This window comes from Danio aesculapii, chromosome 23 (genome assembly GCF_903798145.1).
Source record: "Danio aesculapii chromosome 23, fDanAes4.1, whole genome shotgun sequence".
Lineage (NCBI taxonomy): Eukaryota > Metazoa > Chordata > Actinopteri > Cypriniformes > Danionidae > Danio > Danio aesculapii.
Window position 1 is genome coordinate 37,114,346 of NC_079457.1, and position 19,865 is coordinate 37,134,210.

Sequence of the window (19,865 nt, forward strand, 5' to 3'; positions counted from 1 at the left end):
CTCCCAAACACCCAAGTAAAATCTGCTTCCATCTTTGGATCAGTCTGTTTCTCTTTGGCTTGTTTTCATCTGTCCTCTTCTTCACATGTATTGATCAGCAGTATAATATTTCTGGGTCAGTGGGTTCACAGGTGATGTTATGAATAAATGCAAGAACTACAGAATATATTTTCTACAGACGTACTTTATTCTGCCTGTTGCGTTGGGGACATCGGTCTGTGTATGTTTCTGGTGTAAATACAGTACTTTATGTTGGTGCTTTTTCAGTTTGTTTGTTTTTTTCCTCTCACTTTTTGTGGAGCTGTCCCAGATCTTTGGTTTAGCATGTTTATTTTTTTCTTTATGAACCAGTCTTTCCCTTCCTCCACTAAGAATGTCCATTTATAATGTATAAAACAATAAAAGTGCCAATATGTTGACATTTAAAACGTGTTCAGAACATTGTTCAATCGGCACATTTCATTGTCCAATTTGACTGTTTTGAAAACATTGTTTGGTAATTTACAATCTCAAACAGGCAGGAACATTCATTCCACCACCATGGAGCAGTGAATGAGAGGGTTCTGGAAAGTGATTTTGTAATGGTATCCTGACGTTGATCTCAGTTTTCCCAAAAGAGTCCAATATGGCACTGTTTGTACAAAAAAAACTCTAATTCGCCTCAGAAATCCATCTGCTTGGTAAGCTGTGAGGCTACTAGTTTTAGCTCAGAGACTCACCTGAACCTGTACTCATGCCATCAACCTGATTAGCCATTGTGAGATTATTGGGTGTGTGCAGACAGCCATGGGAAATTTCTATCAAACTGCAAAAACCTTGATCTCATCAGTCGATTAAGATGGAAAAGGAGAGAACTACAAGATCAAAGCAGTGAATCAGCAATGCAATTAGACAACCTGGCAGACAGGTCGATCATGTGGGTGGATTTTATAGTAGAAGACCTCAAGCAAGGGTGAGCTTCATCTTTCGGGACACTCATACCTGCAGCTTCTCCACGAAGGATGTTTAGTGTTCTCCAGCCTCCGGTGCACAGCTCCACACAGGAAGTTTGGCCAGAGGAGACATGGTCATGCCCAACAGAGCCTGGTTTCTCTCAAGATTTTTTCCCTCCCTTTTGTTAATTGGTGAAGTTTGTTCATCACCACTGGCTTGCTTGGTTTGAGACTTGTGGAGCTTCGCATCAATGGATTTTCTCTTCAGTGTTTGGACTTTGAGCAGTAAAATTTAAACCACACTAAACTGAACTTCAACTCTAAAAACTGGACTGACACAGTTTTTAATTTACTAGAACTTCTATGTTAAGCTGCTTTGACACAATCTACATTGTAATAGCGCTATACAAATAAACATTAATTGAATTGAATTGAACACGTACAACGTTCCCAGTCCTCACAGCCTACACTTAAGAGTTCTGACAACATTGTATCAAAACCCAAGCATTGATGCAGAGCTGCTAAAGACTGTAAAATGACCAAGTCCTGTGCAAGTTGGATGATATCTGAGATGTATGTGAATTGGAAACACCACAGCTAGTTTGCTAATACTAAGGCTATTGTTTTTCAAGCAAGATATGACCCATAGTAGCAGCACATGAGCACTTCCTTTCACTTGGAGTAGGGTGGGTCAACCTAGAACTCCAGCTGACATGGTTCCCAAGCTCATTTTCCACATGCCATTTCTCATTTTCCTCTCCGACAAACTTTGACACGCACCGCCTCCTGTTGATTGTCGGGATTGTAGGTACTGCGCTTTCAATAATTTTTGCACATGTCACGAGTGGTTTATTGTAACACGAGCACTCGTGTAATCACAGAAAACGTCATGAATGAGCCTACATATGAACTATCCAGCCTGATCTCACGAGAAAACTTAAGTATTTTATGTTGTCAATTTAGTGGCTAATTTGTACAAATTCGTATGAGTTCAGTCGTACGAAATTGTACGATTTTAAAAAGGAGGCGTGGCACCTAACCCCACCCCTAAACCCAACAGTCATTAGGGGATGAGCAAATCATACTAAATTGTACGAATTAGATTGTACGAACTAGCCACTAAATGTAAAAGTTACGATTTGCCATGAGATTGTGTTGGAACTATCAGTGTCTCAGTCCTTTCACTCTTCATTGTGTGCGTGCGCGCGATCAGATTCTCTCTGCCATTCTTAAATTATATTTGCCCTTGCTGGACTAAAAGTTGTCAAATACTATAAAGTAGCCTATTTCAAATAGATTTAACGCCTGGACGATGAAAATCCTACCAGAAATCTTATTGGCTTTGTCGTTAGGTGAAATGTAGCCTACCAGAAATCATATGTGGAACTTTATTAAGCCCATGCTTAACTACATCAGAATTATTTTTCAGGATGACATTTCTATACTAGTACTACCCTAGTCTGTTTTAAAGCATCACTAAATTTTGCAGATTAATTTTACAGGTCCACGCAATTTAATTGTTGTGAGCACTGAGCAGAGCCGTGCACAGAGGGGTGGCCCGGTGGCTAGAGCCACTGCCCCTTTGCCCTCACTGGCTGAGGTGCCCCTCTTGCTCAGTTAGTACAAATCTAAATATTGAGAAAAATCACCCTTAAAGTAGTATAAATTAAGTCCTTCACAATGCTAATAATATTACTAATCAAAATTAGGGCTAATAACAGTATAAAGAAACATGTTTTTGGCACCACTTATGGATGAGTACATTTAAATTTTGGGGTGAACTTTCCCTTCAAGACTGGTTTTGTAGTCCAGGGTCACATTTATCAAATTAAAAAATATGGCTCGTAAATCACTGCTTGTAAATATTCATTGTTGTCAATTGTCATATTTCAAATACATCAAGTGAATTGAGGCCATTGAGGTGTTTTATTACCGACAGTGTACTTGTCTTTTTGTACAATCATTTTAGTTTAAAATCATCTCTGAAATCAAGCTTCTCAAAAAGTTGTAAAAAGAGAACTAAACAGGCTGGGCAGAAAAAAAAAAAGTGTAACAGTAGAGCCCATATCACACATCTAGTTGCAGTAGATACTGGCTAAAGACAGCATCAAATTCAAAACTTTAATGTTTGCACAGAATGACCACGGGCTCTGCACTCCTCTGGAAACCTTTGGTCAGAAAGTAAGCGCTACTTTGTGGTACCATCACCAAGATGCTCTAAACCAGAGGTTTTCCAGAACCTTTCTGTTTACTGTTCCTTGCTAGTGGAACAATCTCCCCAAGCACACATTGACTGCTTAATTCCTGGCGACATTCAAGCTTTTAAGCATTTAAATGCACATATTTTTCCTGAGAACTTCGAAAAAAGAAAAAAAAAAAAATCTGAATCTTTGTGGGGTGACATGTTGGCTCAGTGGTTAACACTGTCCCCTCACAGCAAGACAATCACTGGTTTAAGTCCCACCTGGGCCAGTTGGCATTTCTGTATGGAGTTCTCCCCGTGTTGGCGTGGGTGTCCTCTGGGTGCTTCGGTTTCCCCACAGTCCAAAGACATGCGGTTATAGGTGAGTTGAATAAACTAAATTGGCCGTAGTGAATGTGAGAGTGTGTGGGTGTTTCTCAGTACTGGGTTGCAGCTGGAAGGGCATCCGCTGTAAAACAAATACTGGATAAGTCGGTGGTTCATTTCGCTGTGGTGACCCCTGATGAATAAAGGCACTATACCGAAGAAAAACGAATGAATGAATGAATCTTTGTACTTGATGCGAGTCCTGTTTATTTCAATGAATCGTTTGATCTCCTCCTAGTCAGTTTGGTTAAAAGCATCTGCGAAATGACAAAAGGTAAAAGTAGCTGATCAATGTTCATGAGTAAAAAAAAAAAAAAACTACAATAAAACCTGTTCATCGTAATGGCTAAAGGCCATGTGTCTGATTGTTTTAGAAGACTGGTTGCAGGGGGAAATAGGAAGATGAACATCTCAATATATTCCAGTATCAAAAGGGTGAAACAGAGAAAGTTGTTTGGTTGGCTGGTTATTCCACCAGCAAGGAACGGTGAACGCGAAGGTTCTGGAAAGTAATTCATATCACAGGGCACTATTCACTTAGCGACCTCAGGCTTCTGAGTGTTTTCTGAGAAGAGCAGAAAGGCCAAGCTTTAGCTGTTCTTGGAAAACAAGGCAAAACTATAAAACCTCACATTCCTCCAGATTTAACATGATTTTCACATGAGAAATGATGTTGCATTATGTATTGCCGGTGGGATTATCGGAACCAACTCTTTGAGATGTGAAAGTATAGGTTTGAGATACGCGTTATAATTAAGCCTGGCTATAGCTCAGTTTTTTATTACTTGGAATTGTGCCGTTCTTGTCTTTTCATTTGTGTGCTGTGTGTGGTTTCCTGTTCTGGCTGTCCGGTATGTGAATGGCAGTTCTCAGCCTGTTTTCTCCTCGCACCCTCTCCCACCACGGCAGACAGGAAATCAAACGCTTAAAAAAAGGGACGCCAGAAATATGAAACCGTGGGTTTGTCTTTTAATCATTTTAACATAACACATTACAAGTCAAATGGTACAATGTACTGTACAATAAGTAAATAGGTTTGTTGTAATGTCATCTCTTTGGATCAACCAATATACAAATCTGTCAACTTTACAATGCAGCAACTGACCGCAGGTGAGCCGTGTAACAACAACTACAACAACAAAAAGCACACTGTTTGTCTCCGTTACGAGTGTCTATTGTACAATTCGTCCTGTCAATCATCATCTCCGAGTTGTTTCAGATATTGTAAGCATGAATATTCCGTTTGTTGTTTTCACCTTTTTTCAGAAGTTGTGGTAATAAGCAAGTACTAAAAATAAAGGACTATATCGCTAAACGAGTTACATAAAAAGCTTGGAATGCAAGACTTACATTAAGCTAAAATATATCAAACTACAAGTGGATTTTGTCCTCATGGGACGTACCCATTTTCTCACTAGAAGCCGAAAGAGCGTCGTTTTTTCCTTTTCTTAAAAGTCAGATTGTTTCTTTTACCCAAGTTTGGTTACTTTACAATTTCCCTTAATATTTTGTTTCGTCATAGGAACCATCTAGTATCTCAGGGGGGGGGGAAATACAAGTGCATTGTGACAAACGAGGAAAAGATCCATTTTAACTTGGTTAATTATTCTGCGGCAAAATAACAAACTAAAGATGCTGAGCTCCACCTATCCAGGCAGTTATTACATAAAACTTCATTTAAACCAAAAGTGCTTTTTTTGGAGGGGCAGAAAGCTGAGAGAAATTTCACACCAGTCGAACCTGCCAGCGTGTTATGTCGATTGAAAACACCTCAGTCTATAGATGGAGCTGGAAATGTCCTTTTGTTTGCAGCAATGATGGTCGAGTTTTAGACACTGAGATGGTGTTATTCTAATAAGATCTATTTCACGATTGAATGACTTCCTCAAATGTATGACAAGACAACGTTGGGGTTGGGGGGGGGGGGGGTTGAGTATTAGTGAAAGTCTATCTAAAATACTGTTACTCTTTTGGAAAAAGGAGGAAAACATCAATTACACAAAGATGAATAAACTCTACACATCAAACTAATGGCACATACAAGATCAAAATACAAAATTAAAAACATACAAACATACAAGGCTGAAAAATACTCTTTTTAAAGGTTTAAAAGTGCTAGAATTCAGATCAGCTCACAGAAAACCCGGGGAGGACAAACTCAAAAATTGCCAAAAGCCTTGTTTTATTCGGTTACATATGCATCTCCTCGTATTTCTTCAAAATAAATAGGTTTTTAAATAAAAAAAAAATAGTTCTTTAAGCCAAATGTTTCATTTTAATATTTATTTTTTTATATAATTTCGTCTGCACACTGTTTAATCAATGTTTCATCCTTTTAATTTTTCAATTTTCTGGAAATAAAATATTATTATTAAAGGGACTAAGCCGACAAGAAAATGAACGAAGGAATTAATATTATTATGAGGCAATTGACAGGTGGTTCGGTGCAGCGGCAGCAGTAATGCGGTCCATGTACCGGTCTGTTGTGGTAAGGAAGGATCTGAGCTGAAAGGCAAAGTTCTCGATTTACCAGTCAATCTACGTTCCTACTCTCACCTATGGCCATAAGCTTTTGGTCATGACCGAAAGAACAAGATCACGGATACAAGCGGCCGAAATGAGTTCCCTTCGCAGGGTGGCAGGGCGCACCCTGTGAGTAGCTCTGTCACCTGGAAGGAGCTCGGAGTAGAGCCGCTGCTCCTCCACATCGAGAGAAGTCAGCTGAGGTGGCTCGGGCATCTGTTTCAGATAGTTCCTAGAGGCCTACTCTAGAGAGGTGTTTCATGCATGTCCCACCGGGAGGAGGCCTCGGGGAAGACTCAGGACACGCTGGGGAGACTATGTCTCTCGGCTGGCCTGGAAACACCTCGGGATCCCCTTGGATGGACTGGAGGAAGGGTCTGGGGAGAGGTAGAATCCTAAGACTGCTGCCCCCACGACCCGGCCCCGGAAAAGTGGTAGAAAATGAATGAATGAATTATGAGGCGAGTGAACATCTCACTATATTTGGCTTTGTTATGACAATATCATTTGAAAGATATTCTTCTTACAGTTTTAGCTAGGCTCTTTAGTTTGCCATTGCGCAAAAGCTAGTTTCTTCTCCCCGGGTTTTTGGTATGAAAAACAAATAAATGAGGTGATGCGTTGTGTTGTTTTGAGGTCCTGTTTCAACAAACAGAAAATAATATAACGACAAAAACGACTAGGCAATATCCCAATCAAATGTCCCATGCTTTGAATGTCAAAGACCAGGCTGGTGACTTCTTTGTGTCTCTTTTCAGACCCTTTTCATAAAATGTTCATTCGAACTGAAGCAGCTGAAGAACAGAGAAAACAGTTCACGTGTACTAATGTGCATGTTTTCTGCTAAAAGATTATTTGCAGTTTAAAAAAAAATGTTTCCAGAGTGGTCTATGGTTGCTGGCAACCACAGCACCAAGAGCAGCATTATATTGTTATGTCTTAGTTTTGTGGTGTGGCCTTTTACCATTCTATTGTCTTTCCTGTTCACATTCACTATTAATGCAGATGTAGACACAGAATAGGGATGAGGTGAAGAATAAAGAGAGAGAGAGAAATACATCTGTTTTTATCAGACACGGCTGTTACGTCCATCTTCTGTTTCTTTACACATAACTCTTCCTCACATGGCCATTGGTAATGAATGATTATTTGGTAAGAATGTGTGCAGTCCACTTGCTGGGAAATGGCAACTTAGACAACAAAACCCCTTTAGATTCTTGTAATATTAAAACCGAATCTACAGCAACTGGAATTGTGGTTTCAGTCATTTCAGTGTGACGGTGCAAAATGATCACGGAGGTTGGAAAATTGTACAACCAAACACACCAACAGACAGCATCCGTCGAATACTGAGAATTTAAAAGAAAGAAGAAAACACAAACTGAAACCTGGATCACATTACGGGCCTCTAGTACATGCGCTAAAGATTAAAGACTAGTCCGTTCTACTGGATTATGCCACTATTAGTCTATTATACGCAGGTAAAATCCCACATTATTCATGACTCACGTGGAGAAACAATAAACAGGAAAAGCTATAGGGAAAAGCTAATACTTCATCCATTTTGTTCAATATGATGCAAGATACATTATTATGTAAACCTGCTAGACATTTGCTTTTTCAAAAATCTATCAGCAATTGTAATACTATCTAAATTACAAATTTTACTGAAAAAGAAGCAATTATAATATATATTTTTGATGTGGTACTTCGTACACTGCAAAAAAATATTCTTGTTTTTGTTTTGTCTTTTTTTTTCCATTCACATATACCAGGGTTATCATTACAATGTATGTCTCTCTAAAATAAAAACCTGCCTAAAATACCTTTTTTTTTTCTTAAAATACATATTTATATATATTTATAGATTATTATCTGGTGGGCAGGATCTGGAAGTGAGATAATGATGCCACGGAGACTTAAAATTAGTGCTGGAAAGAGGAAAACCAGGGTGAGACTCTGAGTTATTTGGAGGTTGTTTGTGTGTAATGGCAGTCTCTTTTCAGAAAGGTAGAAGGTAGAGGAGTGAAAGGGGGATTTCAGTGGGCCACCTTGGCAACCCACGTAGGTCAAGTGCCTTTTGCTGTAAACAAAGTGCTTCTTTTGAGAAAAATTGTAAACCTGTAAGAATTTAACGTTAAATTTCATTTGCTTTAGTTCTGTCAGTGGTCACATTGTACCAAGTGAACAAACTGTGCAGTTTTTACCCTCTTTGCCTTTCCATTTTCAGTCTCTCTGCTGCTCTTACATTAAAAAAAAAAGGTTACTGACCTTTTATCGTGTGAATTTGTATCATCAAAAAAAAAAAAAAAAAAAACTGGGATGTGAATTTTTATAATCTCTTGATTAAGGCAAGTCGAATCTATTGAAAAATTCATTTTGAAATGACCAATTTCTCTCCTTCATTCCTTGACAAATTTGTCCACTCCTGGACATGAAGACGGTTTTAGTTTAAGGGCAAACAACTATCGCCTGACTTTAAGCTTAGTAGAATAGAGACAATATAGCAAAGTCAGGTCTCACATTTGGAAAAGAAAAGGAAATCCATATATCACTTCAAACTAGTCTTTCAGAGTCTCAAATACAGATTATCTTCTCTACATCAATCTTTTCTTTTTTTCTACTAATATTATTACTTTATAAAGTATGCAGTACCATGCCTTAAGGCCTACTGATGCTGCTGTCTAACTACAAAAATGTAGGAGAGGGGATGGTGGGAGAGGTTTAAAAGAGTATTCAAAAAAATCATAGCTAAATTTCAGATAGCCTAAATAAAAGCTCATATGCTTATTTTCCTCCAGGCTCAATAAAAAAAGCTGTTGTGCGCTTTTGTTAAGGCTTCCATGTGTTCAAGTTTTCTATCTCCCCACCCCTAGGGGGAGCACTAACACTCCTCGGCCCTGAGCCCCCTCATTGAAAGGCCTGGTGAAAGCGAGGCAAAGTGGTCGTACTGAGGCTAGAGCTGAACACTGGTGGGAGTGGGTGCAGAGGCCCAAGACCGAGACCCCCACCGGAGCCTGGTTGCTCCTGAGGTTGAGGTTGCAAAGAGGTAAGAGGCACTGCGGCGGTGGCTGTGGCAGCGTGTGGTTCGACAGCATGCGAAGATGCTGACGATGATGAGGAAGAAGAAACTGTGGAGGAGGTGGAGTAACCCATTACCAGTCCTCCCGAACTCATGGGGGCACTGTAAGGCTGTAGATTGAGTGGAATAAAGCTCAGCAGATGAGAAAAGTCCATGTTAGCAGCACACAAAGACTCAGCAATGACAGCGGGGCTCTTGGACATGAGGGGGTCCCCGCAAAGGTCATCCGACAGTCCTGTCGAAGGTTCCAAACCCTCCTTGTTCGGTGAAGCTGCTGAGTGGGGATCGGCAGAGGATGGCGGAGGAACTGGGAGTCCACTCTGTAGATCCATCAGGAAACTCTCCATCTCCACCTTCAGGGGCTTCTCAAGCAGGTATGAGGTAGATCCGAGCTGGTACTTGGGCGGTGGCTGAGGGTGCTGTTGTTGCTGGTTCTGCAGGGAAGGCTGTTGCTGGTGTGTAGGTGGGGACTGGTGGTGATGGTGAGGGTGGTGATGGTGATGATGGTGTGGGTGATGGTGGTGCAGTGATGATGGAGGTTCCATATGGCAGCCCATCCCCATGGCAGTGGGTAAAGACCCTGGGACCAATGAGTGATGGTGACCCACACCTGGATTGGACATGGCCTGGAGATGATGAGGGTTGTACATACCCATGGGAAAAGGGGTGGCACCGTGGAAAGGCTTTGCCATCATTGAGTCCTTGGTAGGTCCCATGCTACACATCATAGGGCTTATTTCTTCTTTCACAGCACACGGTGGAGAACCAGACCCAAGTATACCCAACATATCTGGAGGTTCTGTCTTGATTTTCAGCAGCTCTTGCGAGTGGCTCTTCTTGACATGTCGCGTCAGATGGTCCTTCCGCCCAAAACGCTGGGCACAGTACTGGCACAGGAAGTCTTTGCGACCCGTGTGTACCACCATGTGTCGGCGGACATCCTTTCGTGTGTAAAACCGACGATCACAGTGGTCACAAGGGTGTTTCTTCTCCTTGGCACCACCTGAAGACTTGCCCGAGTGGCTCTTGAGGTGCTCCAACAGTGCTGGCGTGCTCTCGTAGCTTTGCAAGCACACCTTACAGGTAAGATCACCAGCGGTGGCTGAGTGCATGGCCATGTGGCGCTTGTAGCCCAGCTTTGTGTTATAGTGTTTGCCACACTCTTCGCACTTAAAGGCCTCTTTGTTGGGGTCGTGAGTCTGCAGGTGGTTTTTCAGGTGATCTTTGCGGTGAAACATCTTTTCACAGAATGAACACTGATGAGTCTTCTGTGGGGAGTGTGTGGCCATATGCCTACAAAGGAGAAACAGATAGTGTTTAGTTAAGGACTGATGGACAAAGGCACTGGAATTTTTGCAACTAAATGAAACATTGTTTCAAATATGCGCATGTTTTAATTAAGCTTGTGTCAGATTGCTGGTGGACTCTCTAAATCAGAAGTGTCTACCGCTGCTACTTGAGGCCCACCTTTCAGCACAGCAGTCCCTAATTAGCCAATTTAGCTGTGTTTAATTATGGTTATAACCAAACTCGGCAAAAGGCTGACCCTCCAATGACTGTGACTGACACCCCTGTTCTTAGTTTATTCCTGATCCTAAAGGGCCAATTATGAGATTAGCTTTAATACATGTACCTGGAAGTTTCTAGGAAGTCTGAAGACTTTGATTAGATTCAGATGTGTTTAATATAGCAGAACCCTCCAGTACAGTGGCCATCCAGGAGCAGGATTGGATATCCCAGCACTATACTTATTTACTCAGTTAAGGTTGCACTCAAATGCATCACAATTGTTCGGTCCTTGAGTCTGCTAGAAGTACATCGGAGCACTCAAATGTAAACAGCACCTACCTAAAAAGCTTGTATTTGGAGCTGAAAGCCTTAGGGCAGTGGGGCTGGGAACAGTGGAAAGGTTTCTCTCCTGCGTGACAGATTGCGTGGAGCCGGAGCTTGTCCTGTGAGCTGAAGAGGGAACCGCACACCAAACACTCGCTCCCACTGCCTTTCCCCTCCCTCTCGTTCTCTGTCTCTCTTTCCGTCCTCCCAGCAGCGGGACCTCCAAACACTTTGGTGGCACCTCGTCGATCCTCGTCCTCCAGCGTCAGTGTGGCAATGTGGTGTGGGGCATCGGCGGCAGCTGCTGCCATGGCAGCCCTAGGGTGCCGTTGCCATTGAAACTCGGCCGTGGCTGCCCTGCCTTCCAGGCTCTGGTTCAATATCACGGCAGCGTTTAGGCAATTCAGGCTCTTAAACTGTCTGCTATCTGTGAAAAATGTGAAGAAAAAAAAGATGAAGGAGGCATTTCCTTTGTTTTACACAGTTCTGTGTATATTCGTTCTTACACAAGGAAGAAAAGTGCTTACCCTTTATGTGCTCTCAAAAGAAATGTAAGTGCTTTTTCTGGCTTCTGTTTTCACCTCCACACTCTCATCCAGTCCCACCTGCCATGACTGGGGTTGAGTAGGTGACAATAGTGCTCATCATCATCTTCACCCTTTCATAAAAAAATGAAAGAAATGTCATCAATTAGTGTTTGTCTTCAAAGGTTAATGTTCCTTTGTTAAACTTTTAAAATCAATCAAACACACTTAAACACCCTGTAAAGTGACATTAAACAATATATACTACAATTATATTACTAAATCAAATATTGTGATGTTAGCTTCAATCTAGAGCCACATGATACAAGAAAAATCTGACATTGCAGTATTTTTTTTTTCTGCGATTATATTTATTGCGATATGAATACAATTTCTTCTGATGACTTTAATAGCTGTATTTGGAAAGAACTCATGAATATAGGTTATAGTATATATTGAATCATGTAAAAAATCAAACAAATCAGGTCTAGATAAATACAATAAAGCAAAGAAAAATGAAATAAACAATGTTTTATGGTTGTCTAGAGAGACAGATAGGTGTCTAGAGGTACAGATATTGAATAAACTAATTTAAAATAACACTGAGTAGTCTTCATTGTATGAATAATCCAACACATTTTGTTATTAAGTTACTAATGGTACAATTTCTTGTGATGCTTTAAACTCTTAAAATGCTCACACATTAACAACTTTCCCTTCATTGTGATTTAACTTCACAAGGATTTTTTGCTCTGCTCTGACTGAAGGTGAAATATACACCTGCCCGTAGGCATTTTAAACATCCATAAACACTAGCTAGAGGGCAGTAATGTACATAACACTTAATATGTTTTCATGTCTTCTATTCGGCATCAACCATCGAGGTGCACAAAGTAAGCTTTGTGTGTCCGTGCATGTTCTGTCATGCATGTGTGTACATGTACTCCAGTTTTATGAAACAATGTAAGGCTCCTGTAATCCTAAAGCAAACACAGACATAAAACAACCCTTAGTGATGGCTAATAAATTTGCCCTTAAATAGCATTTAGACACAATTATTTATATTTCAGTAATCACCTTCCTGATGGATGCATTACTTTAAATGATTAGTTTGTATATTGTTCATTGATATTAGTTTCATGGTTGTTTTTAAAGTTTCTCTTAAGTGTAAACCTCCAGTCATTGACCATTTTGGTCAGAGTTCAAAATCCACCTGTCCGTTGTTGACCACACTGTTACTAATGTGGAAACAACAGGGCAGTGTCACAAGAGTCGACAATCTAAACATTTACAAGCACATATAAGTTACTTCCATTAAACATCCTTCAGATATAAACAATAATATACTGAATATTTGGCTTGTTGAGGTCAGTATGAATGATAATATTAATAAAAAATCTAAAATTTTATTCAGAAGTGACAGTAAACTGCCAGTAAAACACTTTTTTTCCCCAAAATATTTCTGTTTAGATTTTTGCTGGCCTTTTAAACTTTTTACAAAGAATCTTGGGACAAAACGGAAGCATAATTGTAAAATAATGTAAAATGAAAGTGACACAAATGTTTTCAGCATTGATAATAGTAAAATAAATAAATGTTTATGGACTCTTTTCACATTTCTGGGTTGCTCAGCACAGGAAGGCATCATAGATGGGTAAACTTAGAGCGCAGTGAATGGGAGAGTATCACAAATTATTTTTTACAATCCTATTTGCTGAAATATTAAAAGAAAAACTTCACAATGGTGTTAACAAGACTTTCAGAAAAATGAAAAAAATATTGTAAGACTGAGGACAGCAGGCACAGGAGAGAATGACGTCAAATTTACTCTCAGCCCCATAGATGCTGCATTACAAAGACATCGGATAAGCGGTAACTCGTTTTGTAATTTGACACAAAGGTGATATAATACATACAAACTTTCAAAGGTTTAAGATTGTGATGACCAATAAATGCATCATAATAGTCTTGTGAAAAGGGTCCATAAGGCACCATGTCAGGCAATTGTATTTATGATAGTGATAAGGATTTTTAAAGATCATGATTTAAGTTATAATGATCTCTGAAGCATCATGTAACATTAAAGATTGGAATAATGATGATAAAACTTTAGTTTTGCCATCACAGGAATAAACTGCATTTTTAAAATACATTGAGATAAAAATCATTGGTATTCATATGCAATAATATTTAGCAATATTACCATTTAATACATCTAAAATATATTGATTAATAATGATTGATTAAATCTAATGAATTTCTAAAGGTGTCAATGACTACATTTACATGGACATCAGTAATCAAATTACTTGCCTTAATCTGAATAAGACAATAATATGATTAAGGTGTTTACATGAGTGGCTTGTTGAATGTTCCTTTCATGATACCATTTACATGTTATAGCACATAGTTCGATTAATGTCATTGCATCACCACGCTATCCACATTTCCTCTGGAGTTTCATGTAATTTCAGGTGTTTCATTTTTAATTTGTTGACTTTAAATGCAGTTTGGCACTTTCACTTTCATTCAGGAACATTTCATGTTAACCCCTGTGACAAACAAGATATTGGTTGTAAGTATGAAGAGTGGAATTGCTACCGCACGTCAACTGGGAAAAAAAAACAACTCAGCATTTCGCGATGCAGGCGTCTGTGGTCCTTCACTGACTCGGTAGGTGAAGAGAATAGTGTCAAACAGCCGTGTGTGTATAGAATATCCTGTCGCAAAATGTGGCGAAAATCCTACACGAAGGTAATAGTTTGTTTGTTGTGTTTACATGTCTGTACTGCACTTTAATAATGCAATTAAAATCGTCATACTCCACATCTCTTAATTCCATTTCTGTTTAGATCGATTATGACCTTAATCAGATTCAATTAATCAAAAAGAGTATTGTCTTAATCGCATCAAAATCTGATTATTGGTGTCCATGAAAATGTACTCAATGAGTGTACATCTCTCAATTATGATTAATGATAACACAAATCAGTGAACTGCTTAACAAAATCCCTGATTTAAGAAATAGAAGCTCCAAAATTCGGACTTTCTTCCTTGCAATTGTGAGTTTCTCACAATTCAAAAGTTCATCTTTCGATTAAAATGATCACATCCTGCGATTATTTGTTTACATCTCGCAATTCTGAATTTTATGTCTCACAGTTTTAAGCTTTGTTTCCCTAATTCCAATTTTTTACATCATTCAATTCAATGATTTCCTTGCAGTTCCAGGTGCTATATCCCACAATTGTGATAAAAAACGGTAACACTTTACAATAACAGTACATGAATAATTATGTAATAAAATGTAAAGTAAACATTACATTATTATGAAGTAATGATGAGTTAATGTATGCGCAAATCATGAACTAACTTTAAATAAAACAAGAGTCATAAGAGTTCATGTGTGAATAACGGCGACCTTAATTGCTTGTTAATACATTGTTAATTAATGTATAGTTTAAGCTAAATGTGTAGAGTAAACTAGTGTAAAGTTTAAGCTAAATGAGCTATTCACAGCTCATGAGTTCATGTTGGTTTACATTAAACTTTACACTAGCGTAATCCACACGTTTAGCTATAATTATGTCATGACTTTACTTGAAGGGGCACATCACCATTAACTCCTCATGAACTCCTGTGTTTAAACTGTTCGTGTTGATGTTGACAACACACTTCTATTGTTATTCAGTGTAAACGCACTAGACGGACATCCATAAGGAGTTTATGAGTAGTCAAGAAGGGGTGATAATGATGATGTGCCCCTCCAAGTAAAGTCATGACATGATTATACATTAGCAGCTCATGAGTTCATAATGGTTAAATTAAGCATAAGATAATGTGGTCATTATTACATTAATTACCAAACAATCATGTACTAACGAGTAACTAAGGTAGCGGTTATTCACACATGAACTCATGTAGTTAAAGTTCATGATTAGCACATGCATTAACTCATCATTAGTCCATTATAAAGTAATGTTTAGTTTACATATTAACACATCAGGAGCTTAAGTTCACTTTTCATCCAGTCAAACCTCAAATAACCTTTCCCCCTCACTGAATATCTTCATTTACTGATGAATCTGTGACATTCCAGAAAAAAACAACAACACGTAAACAACAATACTTTAAAAGCAGCATGTTTATCCTTATGCATGTGTATAAGAGGAAGTGACAGCTGTGTGGCGCTGCTGCAGTGGTCACACAGCAGGGAGCAACACAACTCCATTCAGATGCTACAGGGAGCCCTGCGCCATTGTGCGGCTTCTCCACTGCAAACATTCCACATGCACACACATATACATCCCATCCGTCACATCATATCAGCAAATACACGCATTAAACACGCTGACTAGTGTCTTTCTGATGCTGAACTCAATCCGTTCCCAACTGCGCTGCACAACAGTTACCAACTTTGTGTTTTGGTTTTGATTGTATCCAGGTATTTCGGACAGTCTTTCATGAGCGTTTGACACATGGGTTAGTGGGGGTGGGTGAGTTTATATATGACCGTCCTCTCAGTAGGCCACGCTGAATACTGCCACAGAGGGGGGAAACTGGCCATCCATATTGGCTGCGTGAGTGTGTCTGAGGTTTTGTTTTGAGATTAAAGGGTTTTCACATTCCTCTGGCCTGGAGGTCAGAGGTCACCGTGTACACCAATGCTGCCTCCTGTGTGCAGGTTTAACCCCTTCTGTCCAAATGCAGAGAGGGAGAGAACTGCTAATTCAAGGTCACATGCACTGTCAAATATAAGCAGTGGGACAGAATTTTGGTCAATTACAGTCTACGGCCACGATCAAATTAGTTTGTCGGAGAGTTTATTTATGTTAGTCAACTATTGCGCCATCTATTTAGTCAGTCTAATCAAGGATTGTACCATCTACGAACAAGACAAGCACTTGCAAACTTCCATCACCACAATAGAACCTAAATCTATGAAATTTCAGCTGATTTGTGCAGAATGTACAAAACTTACAGTTGAAGTCAGAATTATTAGCCCCCCTTTGAATTTTTTTTCTTTTTTTTAATATTTCCCAAATTGTGTTTAACAGAGCAAAGATATTTTCACAGTATGTCTGATAATATTTTTTCTTCTGGAGAAAGTATTATTTGTTTTATTTTGGCTAGAATAAAAGCAGTTTTTCATTTTTTTAAATCCATTTTAAGGTCAAAATTATTAGCCCCTTTAAGCTATATATTTTTTTCGAAAAGCTACTGAACAAACCATTGTTATTCAATAACTTGCCTAATTACCCTAGTTAACCTAATTAACCTGGTTAAGCCTTTAAATGTCACTTTAAGCTGTATAGAAGTGTCTTGAAAAATATCTAGTCAAATATTATTTACTGTCATCATGGCAAAGGTAAAATTAATCAGTTATTAGACATGAGTTATTAAAACTATTATGTTTAGAAATGTGTTGAAAAAAATCTCTAAGATAAACAGAAATTGGGGGAAAAAAAATAAACAGGGGGGCTAATAAATCTGACTTTAACTGTAAATGTACAGTCCATTGATGTTGGTTTATTAAAAAGGGTTACAGTACATTTTTGAATCTTAAACTAAGGGCAATAAATCGTAATGAAAACTAAAGTTGCGATTTAGCAAACTCAGAACCTGTTAGAGGGAATTCTATGATCACAGTTCTTTGATCTGTAGTAAATCGCCTTCAAGACAGTTCTATGATCAGTAGTAAATCACAGTCAAGACCAAAGGGAGCTCACATTTACTCAAGAAACACAAGTTGCAGAATAAACAGATTATCTGTTTTCATTGACTCAAGTCAATGCAAGTTGAGCTTCTTACTGTACGTTCACGCGAGAGCGTCAAAGTAGCCCGAAGTTAATTTTCAATGGGAGCCTGTGGCGATAAGCGTCGAGGAGCAGTGTGACGTGTCTTTGGTGGTGTGGGCGTCGAGGAGAGTTGAAATCAAGCCAACTTTATGGTTATGAGCTATGACGTGGTTCGGCGGCGAGCAATCGGAATGTAGAAGTCCACCACTTGAGTGGAGTCCAAAGAACACAGCCACTGTGAACTTTGGTTCCGACCACAGTTGTTCCCAAGGGTTTGATTAATGCAGTCCAATTATTTGCAATGTTTTCTTACAGGAACATAAATTAAAAAAGGTACTGGTGAGTTACTGATGTGCATTAATGTTATATATTTTTTTTTTCCTTTAAAAAAGCAGGAATCTCATACGACAATACAAAATTGACAATACAATATTGCTTCTTCGGAATATTTTTTAGACATATGGACACATTGGATAACTAAGTGGAGCAAAGCCACAACACACACAACTTGATCTTCCATAGTTAAATGAATTTGACAATAGGTGTGCAACGTCTTCACACAAGAAAGCATGTTTTATGCGGATAATAACTGATATGATAATGCTGCAACAGCCCCTTTAAATACAGGATCAATGTAGTGAATTTTGACGCTCTCGCCGCCGGAGCTGAAGGCAGACAGCATTGTTGCCAGGGCGGCCAGAGCAACCTTTGACGCTCTCGCCGATTTCGGTGTGAACGCACAGTTAGTCATATCGATACATGTGTGGACATACAGTGGAACAAAATGTCGTATCTCGCAAGACGACAGCGCTACATAATTAATTATAATCATAAATATGAACACAACGCTAGATGTAAGAGCTATTTTAAACCAATACATATCTGACATACTGGAGCGATAATCTAACTACACTAGCTACTAACTGTACATATACTATACATACTTAACTATACACATATCCTAAGACTGACTACAAGTACTTGTAAATAAACATTGTTTTCCATATTGAGTTCTTGTAAGATGGAGTTTAAGTAAAGTGTCCAATGCAGATAGAGAGAAAAGTGTTTCTACAGGTGGTTTGTCAAGCCCACTCACCTGTGTGAAGCACACTCAGAAATGTTTTTTATAGTGATATTGTGGATATCTGAGTGTTCCGAATCATTTCCTATTTCCCATATATTCCTATTTTCATTTCCTATCATTGTGATTAATAAACATGACTATGAAATCACAGAAGAAATTATTTCAATCACTCAACTGAAGTTATGAAGTGATTTTGGAGTAAAAATCTGCTTTAAATGTGGTTCAGAATCTACGGTCATTATTGTAGAAAATTTATTTTTCATTCATGATTTAGTCATCTGCGATTATGAATGTGATTTTACATAGTTTGTCAGTAAACATCTGAAAGGACATTCTGGAGACTTACTAAAACCAGCTTTGCTGACAAAGTACACAAGAAAATTGTCTTTGATTAATCATGCAGACTTAAAATGTCATTAACTGCCCTTTATTACTTATTTAAAGTTTATGTCTCGCAATTCTGACTTTTACATCTCACAGTTTTGAGCTTTGTTGTACAAAAAACATTTCCAAATTTTGTGTCATACAATGTTTTCCATGCAATTCCAGGTTCTACATCACACAACTCTAAATAAAAAAAAAATAAACAGGGGTAATACTTAACAGGCTTATTACTTATTTAAAATCAAATTTCTATCCACTACAATGCAACCAGGAACAAATAAGTCTATTAAAAAGAGTGTCTGTTTTCTAATTGATATTTGTATTGGAAGAAATGTATAGGGCCACTAGAGAGACCAGATTTATGTTACCAGTATATATTCAAAATCCAGCAGTTCATTTTTATTTCTCAAGGTGGCATGTCAGAAGTGGCTCAAATAACTTTGGATTTAGAAATGCATTAGTAAATAAAATAAGTAAATATTAACTTTTTAGTGGACATCTATTTTCAATCTTCATGGTAAAAATGTATCATGATATTCAAGATTTCTAGCTAAGAAAATAAATACAATTGTATACATAACAAAAACACACTTAAACAAAATATGAAAAACATCAGAAAAAAACCCATCAGATTTTAAATCATACTTGCTTTCTTGTGTTCATTCCACTTAAAATTTAACTTTTCGAACACTCAAATCACTGAAACACAATACTGAAATAAATAATATCATGAAAAGATTCTTTTCAATCACATCCACAGTACAACTTTTAAACGTTTTAAAAATGAACATACGATGATAGCTGGCAGATTTGTTTGCATGATAACCGTTCTATCTATATTTTGACTTTAGAACTAAGAAAACCACTTGTTGCAGAATCATAACATTCATTTAAACTAAACTTTTTAACAGAGACTCCAGCAATATACATTATAATACTGATAAAAATGAAGAGGACATTACCTCCAAATATAATATACCTTCAAATTAAAAAAGATCATATAATAATAAATAATAATGAAAGATCAAATAAAATGCTTTTCTGAACTACATTACACACAAAGATGATTACAGCAGAAATTAGTGCTGCCAACTGCATCATGCAGCCAACGATAAAAATGCAAATGTTTGCAAAAA

General features: G+C 38.3%; 1 protein-coding gene across 1 annotated transcript in view; it reads right to left on the bottom strand.

The window, feature by feature from the left end:
* Nucleotides 1–4,461: 4,461 nt before the first annotated feature.
* plagl2 (pleiomorphic adenoma gene-like 2) overlaps nucleotides 4,462–19,865 on the bottom strand; it is a 79,592-nt gene continuing 64,188 nt past the window's right edge. The window contains exons 2-4 of the mRNA XM_056449479.1: nucleotides 11,467–11,597; nucleotides 10,955–11,366; nucleotides 4,462–10,399 (exon numbers count right to left, since the gene is read on the bottom strand). Of these exons, the coding sequence (XP_056305454.1) occupies nucleotides 8,935–10,399; nucleotides 10,955–11,250 (1,761 nt within the window). The 5' untranslated portion in view covers nucleotides 11,251–11,366; nucleotides 11,467–11,597 and the 3' untranslated portion in view covers nucleotides 4,462–8,934. The remainder of the gene's footprint in view (nucleotides 10,400–10,954; nucleotides 11,367–11,466; nucleotides 11,598–19,865) is intronic.